The sequence below is a fragment of the Rhinopithecus roxellana genome, chromosome 12 (assembly GCF_007565055.1).
Source record: "Rhinopithecus roxellana isolate Shanxi Qingling chromosome 12, ASM756505v1, whole genome shotgun sequence".
NCBI classification, from domain to species: domain Eukaryota; kingdom Metazoa; phylum Chordata; class Mammalia; order Primates; family Cercopithecidae; genus Rhinopithecus; species Rhinopithecus roxellana.
This window is the reverse complement of record NC_044560.1, coordinates 16,499,181-16,512,408: the sequence shown is the minus strand read 5'-3', so window position 1 is coordinate 16,512,408 and position 13,228 is coordinate 16,499,181. Positions and strand designations below refer to the sequence as shown.

At 45.0% G+C, this 13,228-nt stretch overlaps 1 protein-coding gene across 3 annotated transcripts in view; it reads left to right on the top strand.

Annotated features, from left to right (window-relative positions):
• Nucleotides 1–13,228, top strand: part of WASF2 (WASP family member 2) — a 95,269-nt gene that overhangs the window by 68,672 nt on the left and 13,369 nt on the right. For all 3 annotated transcript variants that reach the window (XM_010380376.2, XM_010380377.2, XM_010380378.2), the window contains exons 2-4: nt 446–618; nt 10,898–11,032; nt 11,556–11,709. In XM_010380376.2, the coding sequence (XP_010378678.1) occupies nt 489–618; nt 10,898–11,032; nt 11,556–11,709 (419 nt within the window). In that variant the 5' untranslated portion in view covers nt 446–488. The remainder of the gene's footprint in view (nt 1–445; nt 619–10,897; nt 11,033–11,555; nt 11,710–13,228) is intronic.

Here is a 13,228-nt window from a genome sequence, read left to right as displayed (position 1 = left end):
TTTTTGATTTTTATAATTGGTGGCCTAGAATCTGATCTGTCCTGGTTATGAACACCCCAAGGATAGGATCTATACCATCCAGTGTCTGCTGAATGGGCTGTTTTCTAACTGTGCCTCCTTGCCTCTGGGGACTCTTGTTGGTTGGAGCCGTAGTTGGCACTTTAACGTTTCTGTGCTGCCTATGTACCTCAGGCAGCAGTCACCAGTCCAGAATTTCTAAACTTACATAGCAGATCTTCTAATAGCAAACCTTTAAAAGGGCAGGGGAGGGAGGACTTAAAAATGAAAGAAAAAAAAAAAAGATGGGGGAGTGAAGATTTTTTTAAAAGCTGTTTTAGATCAGGGTAAGACCAAAAAAAAAAAAAGAAAGAAAGAAAGATTCACACAGCCCTAGTGTGCCTGGAATTTGTGGTTGAGTAATACTTTCCTGTTATTTCTTTTTTAGGTTGTTTTTCATCATTCAGAACATTGCCTGAAGCAGGTCCACCATGCCGTTAGTAACGAGGAACATCGAGCCAAGGCACCTGTGCCGTCAGACGTTGCCTAGCGTTAGAAGCGAGCTGGAATGCGTGACCAACATCACCCTGGCAAATGTCATCCGACAGCTGGGCAGCCTGAGTGAGTGCCTCAGAGAGCCTATGCTTTGCCCTCAGGGGTCGTTGGTGCTCTTTATTTAGTTTCCTTCTCCTCCCGCGTTCCTGTTTCTCCCCCATCTGCCTTCCCTAGGTAATGCGAAAATGTATCCTCCCTCTCCTCCCCAAAGAGAGGCTCCCTTTTGGTGTAGCTTCTCCTCTTCAACCTTCTTTATCTACCACCACCCTCTAAATTCCCTCCCCCCTCCCCCTCCACCTGCTTCAACAGAAATCTGTGGGAAGGGTGGCAGGAAGGGCTGCAGCAAAAACTGCAGACGGAATGACAGAGCAGAATTCTGTGTGTGTAAAGTGGGAGGTTCACAGAGCAGTATCTTGGGTCGGGGAATGTGCCTGTAATTACACGAGCTGTTCGATGTAGCTTGACTTTGTTGAAGCCTCAAATGTGCCAATAGTCTTTATCTACCCAACACCCCCACCCCTTTTCTTCCCAAAGAGGAGTAAAGCAAACATGCCTTTGGAGAGATTCTGACTGTCTTGTCCACCCTGGTACACATTTAATTGTGCTGCAAGCCCCCAGGTCCAAGTTCAGGGTACAAATTACTTCTGCATTCTCTGGGGTATTGGGAGTTTTGCAAGCTGTGTGAACATACAGTGACACAAATAGTAGCTGGAGCCATTCTTCCTTAGGAGGAAGATGGAGGTTAGCCCAGACTGTTTTGGAGCTGAAGGAAAGCCAGCTCAACTATATATATTTTTTTAATTGGCAAGAATGAATGAGACTGCCTTGGGTGGGGTACATGCATGTGGTTTGGATTTCATTCTGAATCAAGTTGACTTTGTTTGCTTGAAGCTGAGATATGGGAAGGGCAGATGCTTGGATTGGCTCTGCATTTGTCTAGTGCCACTCCAGCTCCCATAAGAACCTCCGTCAAAATGCCATTTTAGTGATCTTCCTTAGCAAAGGCATTTTGGTGTGAATTATTTCAGATACTCACGCCTCCTATCGCATCACTGCCCTTAGTGAAGGCAGTAGAATATCAAGAAAGCCTGCATTCCCCCATATAGCAATAGGCCCAGCCTTTAAAATAGGAGACAGAACTCTATGACCAGATGATGTATGGAGTCTGAGATTCCTAAGCCTTCACCTACCTCAGGGACCATCTCAGTTGATCCAGGGCTTAGAGAAACCTAGATGGGGCATCATGAAGAAATGAAACCCTGCCGGTGCATGTCTTATACAAAGGAACACTGACAGTAGCGCAACAGCAGTGCAGCTGACAAGGAAGCACATCAAGGCTGCAGAGACCTCACTGATTTTTAAAGGCATAATTTCTGCCTCTCTCTCTGCGAAGGCCAAATGGGTGGAAGTCAATCACACACTGGTTCCTTCTTCATAGGACAAAGAACATCTAGCTAATGATGCTTCTTATTTCCACTTACTGAAGTTATGCTCTCTCTCAGCTATATTTCCAGGGTGGTGTTGATGGATGCCGTTGCTCACACTCCCACTTGTGATCAGACCACTCCTATCTTAAGGAAGCTGATCTGAGGGCCAAAGCCACCTTATGCCCAAGGAAACAAGATTTTCTTACATTGTGGGGGCTAACTGACCCTTTATTCATCCAATAAACATGTGTTGAACATATTTTATGTACCAGATGCTGAGGGGATACAGCAATAATAAGAAATGGTCTCTGCCCTCCAGGAGCTCATAATCTATAAGGGGAGGCAGAAATAAATAATTCCTAAGAAGAGAGAATGGGGAGAGAGTGAGAAGGGAACCCACATTTGTTGATTGCCTACTTTATGCCAGGTTTGGATAAGATCTTGACATAGATTATCTCATTTAATCTTCTCAGTAATCCTATGAGATTAGGTAGTGGTATTCCCATTTTTCAGATAAAGAAAATAAGGCTCAGAAAAGTAAGATAACTTGTCTAGGCACAGTGGCTCACGCCTGTAATCCCAGCACTTTGGGAGGCCGAAGGGTGTAGATCAGTTGAGGTCAGGAGTTGAAGACCAGCCTGGCCAACATGGTGAAACCCTGTCTCTACTAAAAATACAAAAATTAGCCAGGCATGGTGGCACACACCTGCAATCCCAGCTACTTGGGAGGCCGAGGCACGAGAATTGCTTGAACTCGGGAGGCGGAAGTTGTAGTGAGCTGAGATTGTACCACTGCACTCCAGCCTGAGCAACAGAGCGAGACTCCATCTCAAAAAAATAAAAAAAAAGTAACTTGCCTAAGGAGATACAGCCAGTAAGAGGCAAAGTCACTGTTTAAACTCAGACTTCCTACAAATTTCTCAACTCTGTCCCTTACTCTCTGTCTCTGCCAATATTGCCCTATTTTAGACTTCATTGACTTTCACCAAGCCTCCCTCTACCTTCTTTCTCTGATCCAACCCCCTTAAATCTGTTCCTATATCCCTGCAAGAGTGATCTGCCTAAAAATCAAATCTTACTTTTTACTTTTATGATTCTGAATTTCTGAAGCTTTGAAAGTTAATTCTGTGTTAACTTTTGTAATGTAACAAGTGTTTTTATAGTCAGAGTACACATCTCAACTATTTCTCTCCCTTCTTCTTCACTGTGGAGTTATTTAAGTTCCTTGGCCTAGCATTCAGGACCCTGCAATACCTGCCTTCCTTTCTAGCCTCATTTTTTACAATTCCATGTTAACAATTTTAAACATTTTTTTTATTTTTGAAACAGAGTTTTGCTCTAGTTGCCTAGGCTGGAGTGTGATGGCGCGATCTCGGCTCCCTGCAGCCTTTGCCTCTGGGTTCAAGTGATTCTCCTGCCTCAGCCTCCTGAGTAGCTGGGGCTACAGGTGCACGCCACCACACCCAGCTAATTTTTTTTTTTTTTTTTTTTTTGACGGAGTCTCACTGTGTCGCCCAGGCTGGAGTACAGTGGCGCCATCTCAGCTCACTGCAAGCTCCGCCTCCCAGGTTCATGCCATTCTCCTGCCTCAGCCTCCTGAGTAGCGGGGACTACAGGCGTCTACCACCACACCTGGCTAATTTTTTTGTATTTTTAGTAGGGATAGAGTTTCACCGTGTTAGCCAGGATGGTCTCAATCTCCTGACCTCATGATCTGCCCACCTCAGCCTCCCAAAGTGCTGAGATTACAGGCGTGAGCCACCACGCCTGGTCAGTTTTTTGCATTTTTAGTAGAGATGGGGTTTCACCATGTTGGCCAGGCTGGTCTCGAACACCTGACCTCAGGTGATGCACCCGCCTCGGCCTCCCAAACTGTTGGGATTACAGGCATGATCCACCATGCCCAGCCTTCACTTTAGTCTTTTAAAATGGAAAAAGGGGGCCTGGCACACTGGCTCACACCTGTAATCCCAGTACTTTAGGAGGCTGAGGCACAAGTATTGCATATGCTCAAGAGTTCGAGACCAGCCCTGGCAACATACTGAGACCCTATTGCTACAAAAATTTAAAAAGTACCCAGGTGTGATGGTGCACACCTATAGTCCCAGCTGGTTGGGAGGCTAAGGTGGGAGGATCGCTTGAGCCTGGGAGTTCAAGGCTGCAGTGAGCCATGATCATGCCACTCCAGCACTGGCCAACAGGGCGAGACCTTGTCTCAAATAAATTAATTAAATAGAAGGAAAAAGGAAAGGAAAAAAGAATTAATTATTACCTACTAGCAGTTCTCCTGAGACAGACCATGCTCTCTCATATTTCCAAACAGTGCTCTTGCTATCCTCCCTGGCTGAACAGCCCTTGCCATCTTTGTCTGCCTGGCTGCCTGTAGCTAATCCTTCAAGGTCCAGCTCAGGAATCTTCTCTTCCAGGTTGGGCTAAGAGTGCTCCTCTGAGCTCCCATTATATGCCTATATTATCCTATCACATTATATCACAAATCACCTATGTCTCATACTCAATTAAAAATTCTTGGCGGGGTGCGGTGGCTCACGCCTGTAATCCCAGCACTTTGGGAGGCCGAGACGGGCGGATCACGAGGTCAGGAGATCAGACCATCCTGGCTAACACGGTGAAACCCCGTCTCTACTAAAAAATACAAAAAAGCCGGGCGCGGTGGCTCAAGCCTGTAATCCCAGCACTTTGGGAGGCTGAGACGGGCGGATCACGAGGTCAGGAGATCGAGACCATCCTGGCTAACACGGTGAAACCCCGTCTCTAATAAAAAATACAAAAAACTAGCCGGGCGAGGTGGCGGGCGCCTGTAGTCCCAGCTACTCGGGAGACTGAGACAGGAGAATGGCGGGAACCCGGGAGGCGGAGCTTGCAGTGAGCTGAGATCCGGCCACTGCACTCCAGCCTGGGCGACAGAGCAAGACTCCGTCTCAAAACAAAACAAAACAAAACAAAAAAAAAACTAGCCGGGCGAGGTGGCGGGCGCCTGTAGTCCCAGCTACTCGGGAGGCTGAGGCAGGAGAATGGCGTAAACCCGGGAAGCGGAGCTTGCAGTGAGCTGAGATCCGGCCACTGCACTCCCGCCTGGGCCACAGAGCGAGACTCCATCTCAAAAAAAAAAAAAAAAAAAAAAATTCTTGGCCGGGCACAATGGCTCATGCTTATAATCCCAGCACTCTGGGAGGTTGAGATGGGAGGATTGCTTGGGCCCTGGAGTTTGAGACAGCTTGGGCAACATAGTGAGACCGTTTCTCTACAAAATATAAACAAAATTAGCTGGATGTGGTGGCATGCGCCTGTACTTCCAACTATTTGGAAGGCTGAGATGGAAGGCTGAGGTAAGAGGATCGTTTGAGCCCAGAAGGTCAAGGCTGCAGTGAGCTGAGATGGCGCTGCTGCACTCCAGCCTGGGTAACCAAAAAAAAAATTGTTGAAGGTAGTAATCATGTATTATTTGTCTTTGAACCCCAGTGTCTACCTTGTGTAGTACCTGTCACCCAGTAGAAGCTCAGTAAATGTCGAATAATTCACGCCTATATATTTCCCACTATTCCATGCTGTTGATGCACAAAGAATGTAGGAATGGAAATAATACTTTCTGTGGGTAGTGGGGGCACAGGTAGGGATAGGCAGGGTCAAGGAAGACTTCATAGAAGAGGTTACATTTGAATGGGACCTTGAAAGATGACTGGGATTTCATCTAGCTGAGAGGAGTGCAGGGAAGGGTTCATATGTGCTTCAGGCTCATGACCTTGGCCTCATGTGCGTTGTACCTGGGTGGAACTTCTCAATTTAGTACTGAAAGGCTGATTATGGAATGGATAAAGCATAAAACTAAAAATCCCACAGCCATAGGTTGCTCCGTGACAGCACATCCAGAATTCTTATTTTTTTCTCAGAACAGTGAGATGGCATTTCGCATATTTGGTTGCTGTATCTTAGGAAATACAGGCACGGCCAGCCAGTACTTTGTATCAGTATTGTGGCCACCTAGGAGAATGGAACCCCCACTTGGGTCATTAGAAAATCAAGCTAGATATTAGGTTTCTAACTGACTGCAGTGTGGGTGAGGGGGTGGGGCATGCCATTGGGGAGCTCCAAGACTCCCACTCAGACTTCAATAAGAGCAACTTCACATTTTAAAAAATCAGTTTTACCTGTTCTACTTCCACGTAACATTTCATTTGAAGAGTTCTGCTAAGGAAAAAACAAAATTGAAGACTGCTTCCTAGAATCTTTTGCAAAATGTGGTATCTGTTATGAATGTTGGATAATGATGGATATTGGGTCTCTCTTGGTAATCTGAATGAGTGAATTTTAACTCTGAACAAGACACTTTGATTTTCCCTAGTTCAGTATCACATTTCTGTTTTCAAAAGTTGGAGTAAATTTTAGCACTTGAAGAATAGAGATTATCAAATTACTAATTGGAATTATATTTAAAATTTTTCTCTAAACTTAAAACTTAGGATATTTAGGCTGGGCACAGTGGCTCACGCCTGTAATCCCAACACTTGAGGAGGCCAAAGCAGATCACTTGAGGTTGGGAGTTCGAGACCAGCCTGGCCAACATGGTGAAACCCCCTTCTTTGTTAAAAATACAAAAATTAGCTGGGCATGTGCCTGTACTTCCAGCTACTCAGGAGTCTGAGGCAGGAGAATCTCTTGAATCCAGGAGGCAGAGAGGCAGAGGTTGCAGTGAGCTGAGATTGTACCATTGTACTGCAGCCTGGGCAACAGAGCAAGTGTCTGTCTAAAAAATAAAAAAAAAAAGTTTTAAACAAAAACTTTAGGTATTTAGAATTTACTCTTTTTTTTTTTTTTTGGTTTTGTTTGTTTGTTTGTTTGTTTGTTGAGATGGAGTCTTACTCTGTCACCCAGGCTGAAGTGAAGTGGTGTGATCTCGGCTCACTGCAACCTATGTCTCTTGGGCTCAAGCAATTCTCATGTATCAGCCTCCTGAGTAGTTGGGATTACAAGATGGTGTGCCACCATGCCTGGCTAAGTTTTATATTTTTAGTAGAGACAGGGTTTCACCATGTTGGCCAGGCTGGTCTCAAACTCCTGGCCTTCAGTGATCCACCCGTATTGGCCTCCCAAAGCGTTGGGATTATAGGCATGAGCCACCGTGCCTGGCCTTAGGTATTTATACTCTTAAGTCATGTAATGTGGTTGAGGAGTATAAGGAAGAATCTCATTGTAACAACTCACATTTTTAGCTCACTTAATCCTTATGGTAACTTGATGGGGTAGTATTATCCCTACCTTACAGATGAGGAAACTAAGGCTGGGAGATTGTGACTTGCTGATGAGTACACAAGTATAAATAGAAAGAGCTGAGACTTTGATTCAGATTTTCTGATTTGAAGTCAACTGCTCCTTCCATGTCTCAAAGTATAATTCTAAGTCTGCCTCAGGCCTGAGGTGATGAGACAGTGGGGAAGCCTTCACACCACTTCACTTCCTCTTAAAATAGAGATCTTATAGTTACTAGTTTTATATGTTGAGGTTCTTTGTAAGATTTTATCTTGAAAACCACTGTGCCACACAGAGCCTCTACTTCAACTATCACTACCCTCTTCACTTAAGGACCAGGAAATCCTAGGTACTCTTGGTGACTCTTTCGGTGTAAGTTGATTGGTATTTTTTTTTGCCCCTCCAGAATAGCTGGAAGATTAATTGATATTTTTCTTTTTTCTTTTTTTTCTTTTTTGTTTTTTTTGAGACGGAGTCTTGCTCTGTCGCCCAGGCTGGAGTGCAGTAGCCGGATCTCAGCTCACTGCAAGCTCCACCTCCCGGGTTCCCGCCATTCTCCTGTCTCAGTCTCCCGAGTAGCTGGGACTACAGGCGCCCGCCACCTCGCCCGGCTAGTTTTTTTTTTGTATTTTAGTAGAGATGGGGTTTCACCGTGTTAGCCAGGATGGTCTCGATCTCCTGACCTCGTGATCCGCCCGTCTCGGCCTCCCAAAGTGCTGGGATTACAGGCTTGAGCCACCGCGCCCGGCCTTCTTTTTTCTTTTATTTCATTTTATTTATTATTATTATTTTTGAGATAGGTTGGAGCCAGTGGCACGATATGGGCTCACTGCAACCTCTGCCTCCCAAGTTCAAGTGATTCTCATGCCTCAACCTCCTGAGTAGCTGGGATTACAGGTGTGTGCCACCACACGCAGCTTTTTTTTTTTTTTTTTGAGATGAAGTCTCGCTCTGTCACCTAGGCTAGAGTGCCGTGGTGCGATCTTGGTTCACTGCAACCTCTGCCTCCCAGGTTCAAGCAAGTCTTTTGCCTCAGCCTCCTGAGTAGCTGGGGTTATGGGTGCCCGCCACCATGCCCAGCTCATTTTTGTATTATTCGTAGAGATGGAGTTTCACTATGTTGGCCAGGCTGGTCCCAAAATCCTGACCTTAGGTGATCCGCCTACCTTGGCCTCCCAAAGTGCTGGGATTACAGGCATGCGCCACCATGCCTGGCCTAATTTTTTTGTAATTTTAGTGGAGGCGGGGTTTTGTCATATTGCCCAGGCTGGTCTCGAACTCTTGGCCTCAAGTGATCTGCCCACCTTGGCCTGCCAAAGTGATGGGGATTACTGGCGTGAGCCACCACGCCTGGCCTTTTATTTTTAACAGACATTTTTGAGCTTGGTTTATTTTCCACACATAATGTTGCATATTTCTCTGTTTTAGCCTTCCAAACACAATTTTCCATTACCTGGACAAGCATGATACAGTATGGCTTTTATAGGAACTTAGCCATATTATGAACAGGGATCAGATACAATCCTCAACCTGCAGAGTAGAAATGCTTATCAGCTGATTTGAGTTATTTGAGCCCAGGAGCTTCCCATAATTGTTTAGGTCACAAATGATCAGTATGCAAGGACTTGCTTCTTCCTTGATTAGAAGTCCTTATTGACTTAATAAGCAATTCAAAATATGCAGTTGATTGGTCTTATCCCCACTCTTCATGTTGTACTGGGAAGGTGAGCTGCAGTTCACCCTGAAGCTGTGGTTTTGGCCTTTCAGGCTATTTTTTCCCCTTCAAATATGGACTAAGCATCAATGTAGTTTCGAAGCTAGAAATTAAAGCCTACTTTAAATAGTTCTCAAAAAAAATTATCATTTGATTGGGCACAGTCTCTTATGCTTGCCTTCACCTTGCAAGAAGCTCAGATGATAGGTCCATGCGCGGTGGCTCATGCCAGTAATCCCAGTACTTTGGGAGGCCGAGGTGGGCAGATCACCTGAGGTCAGGAGTTTAAGACCAGCCTGGCCAACATGATGAAACCCTCTCTCCACTAAAAACAAAAAAAAATAAGCCGGGTGTTGTGGCAGGCACTTATAATCCCAACTACTCGGGAGGCTGAGGCAGGAGAATCGCTTGAATCCAGGAGGCAGAGGCTGCAGTGAGCCGAGATTTTGCGCCACTGCACTCCAGCTTGGGGGATAGAGCAAGACTCTGTCTGGGGGAAAAAAAAAAAAAGCTCAGATAGTATATTTATTCGTATGCACCACTTTTCATTCCTAGTAAGAATGTGCCTGTGGCTTGGAATGACAATATAGAGGTAGTGTCAAATTGCTGTTATGTTTCTTTGGCTGCAGATTCTCCTTGCATTCCAGGGTTGAAAGTACGGAACTTTTCTTTTTCTAAAAAACAAGACATTGTGGAAAGAGACCACTGGTATGCTGCTTTTCAGAGGGCTTGAAAGTTTCAGCTTTTCACTTGGTTCCTGAGATGTAGATTTGAAGGACTGTAACCTAGAGCAAAGACTTTGAAAGTTGTAGGTGACAAGCTGGGCATGGTGGCTCAACACCTGTAATCCCAGCACTTTGGGAGGCCAAGGTGGGCAGATCACTTGAGGCCAGGAGTTTGAGACCAGCCTGGGCAACCTGGCAAATCCCTGTCTCTACCAAAAATACAAAAATTAGCCTGGCATGGTGGTGCGCATCTTTAATCTCAGCTACTCAGGAGGCTAATACATGAGAATTGCTTGAGCCCAGGAGATGGAGGTTGCAGTGAGCCAAGATCATGCTACTGTACTGCTGCCTGGGCAACAGAGGGAGACTCTGTCTCCAAAAAAAGAAAAAAAAAATTATAAGTTATAAAACATAAAGTAACCTTTCCACCTCTTAAAAGAAGTTGTACGTCTCTGCTATGGGTTGTTGATAAGCTCAGGGCCCCTCACATTTAACACACTAATCATAGTTGTTCACTGTACTTTCAAGGCTCCATTGAGGAACTAATTTCTTACTTTTCATGTTAATTTTAGATACCTAGAATGTCCTCTAAACTCCCAATCTGTTTTTCAGAACCATTTTATAAGGTACTTTTACAGAACAATAAGAAGCTAAGGGCTATGGGCAAATGTGTAGTGTTATTTTATTAGTTTAGTTTTAGTCTCGCTCCGTCACCCAGGCTGGGGTGCAGTGGCTCGGTCTCAGCTCACTGCAACCTCCGCCTCCCAAGTTCAAGTGATTCCCCTGCCACAGCCTCCCCAGTAGCTGGGATTATAGGTGCCTGCCAGCACACCTGCCTAATTTTTGTATTTTTAGTAGAGACGGGGTTTCACCGTGTTGCCCAGGCTGGAAATGTATAGAAATATTATCTGTTCTTCCAGGCTTAATTTTTTGCATTACACCTTTCAGTTTTATTCAGCCTGTTTTGAGTCTCATGACTGTTCACATCTGTCAAGAAGACTGACTCTATTAGTTATAGAACATATGCAGACTTCCTAAACTATGAAGAGTATTTCTCTAAGAGCAGTCATCTGCATATAGCCCAAACCGTCTTAGGGTATGTGTGTGTGTAGTATGTGTTTGGTGGTTAGGGAACACGATCTTTAGTAGCCAGTTTTTCTGACCATTTACGTTACTTCTATGCACTAGTGACTTGGTTTCTTTGCTCTTCCCAGGTAAATATGCAGAGGACATTTTTGGAGAGCTCTTTACCCAGGCAAATACCTTTGCCTCTCGGGTAAGCTCCCTTGCTGAGAGGGTCGACCGACTACAAGTTAAAGTCACTCAGCTGGATCCCAAGGAAGAAGAAGGTAAGAAAGCTGAGCTCAGCATTTGCAGGCTCTGCTGAGCAGTTTTGTAGAATTTTTTCCCCCTGATTTATTAAAAAAAAATGAGGGGAGAAATCACAGAGACCTATAGAGTTCTGCTTTGAAGTGACACAAGCCTGAGTGCTGGAAAGAACCTTTTTAACTCCACCACACCCCCATGCACTCCTTTCTCCCATTCCCCCAATTCCTTCTTTCTCAAATTTCCCCTCCCTCAATCGTATTTTGCTACCATAAAAGTACTTGGAAGATTCATTCCTCCTAAGGAGAGGCCTGCTAGATCTGGCCACATAGTAAACCTTTGTGTTGCCTCATTTTGTTCAGTCGTGAAATGACTGGGCTGCTGACAGCCTTGTGGGGCTTCCCCAGAGGGGGAGGGAAAAAAAACCCTGACTGCAGACAGCCGCAGCCAAGAAATGCAGCAGCTGAGGCCTCTCTGACTGGTGTGACTCAGTGTTTGCTCAAATAGCCTGTCGTCCATTTTCTAACGCCTTCCATCTTCTCTCAGTGTCACTACAAGGAATCAACACCCGAAAAGCCTTCAGAAGCTCCACCATTCAAGACCAGAAGCTTTTTGACAGAAACTCTCTCCCGGTGCCTGTCTTAGAAACATACAATACCTGTGATACTCCTCCCCCTCTCAACAATCTTACCCCTTACAGGTAATGGCTGGCTAGCTCCTCCCTTTTTCAACCTGTGGTTTAATAACACCAAATTGTCTTTTTATCTGAAGTGGTTGTTTACATGAGAGGATTGTATCTAAAAGCTTACTGCCTACCCCAAAGTTGTCTGTGGCAGCAGAAACTAAAATTTACCCCATAAACACTTGTCACTTATTATTGTTTGGTTTCTGAAATTCATAGTGAATATAATACATATTGAAAGTTTACTGTAACCATGGCATGCTACAGAGTTTAATTTCATATAAACCAGGTCCATCTTGGATTCCATCCAAGGAATTTAGTTATTATAGAACCAAAAGGACTTTGTTACAAGGCGGTCCTACAGCATGGATCCCAGGGGCAACATTCTAGCAAGGCTCCCACTTACTTGGAAACCACTAGATTACCAGATGTTTGGGTGTGTTAGTGGGGCCAGCCTCTTGGACTGGCTGCTCTGGGCCCAGAGGGGTCTTTCCAAAGCTTAAGGAGTAATTGGCATTCTTTCAAATGAGCATCGTTCACTTTGTTTTAAACATCCTTTGGACGTTTTCTTCTGAAAGGACCTACTCTGCTGTCCCTGGACTTGAAAAAGGATGTAGCCTTATAGACAACTTAAAGCCCCTCTCCTCTAGTGGTTTGGTAGTATTGTCATCCTGCAAAAAACCACTGAAGAGGGACAGAAGGTGAATATTTATCTTGCTTACATCCGTACATATCTTTGGAGCAGGTAAAAAGTAATTACAGATAGCTGGAGGCGGATGTCTTCTATCAGACGTGTACACTGCAAGGTAGAGTGTGTGTGTGTGATGTGTGTGTGTACCCATGTGAAATTCAAGGACACCAGTCCAATTCAGGGAGCCTTCTCACACAGATATAAAGTACATGGCATCTGTCCTTCATTTTACTGTGTAAAATTATGTTTGCCCCTTGGCTTTCAAAGGGACCAGCATAGCAGGACAGAGGTTTGACTCTGCAGCCTCCATTATTTTTTATTTTAATTTTATTTTATTTTATTTATTTATTTATTTATTTTGAGGCAGAGTCTCGCTCTGTCGCCCGGACTGGAGTGCAGTGGCCGGATCTCAGCTCACTGCAAGCTCCGCCTCCCGGGTTTACGCCATTCTCCTGCCTCAGCCTCCCGAGGAGCTGGGACTACAGGCGCCCACCACCACGCCCGGCTAGTTTTTGTATTTTTTTTTTAGTAGAGACAGGGTTTCACAGTGTTAGCCAGGATGGTCTCGATCTCCTGACCTCGTGATCCGCCTGTCTCGGCCTCCCAAAGTGCTGGGATTACAGGCTTGAGCCACCGCGCCCGGCCAGCCTCCATTATTGAGTCTAGTTGGGTTTGGGCAGAGGAGTTATTGGGCAGAAAGGGGTCATACAACTGATAATATTGTAGGGAGTATAACGTAGGGTTTGTGTAGTGGGATTGGATAAACAAATGATATTAGGAGAATTTTTTTCTTCAGTTAATGGTATTTTTCTTTTTAGCATATAGTATCAGAATTAGCATGGCCTC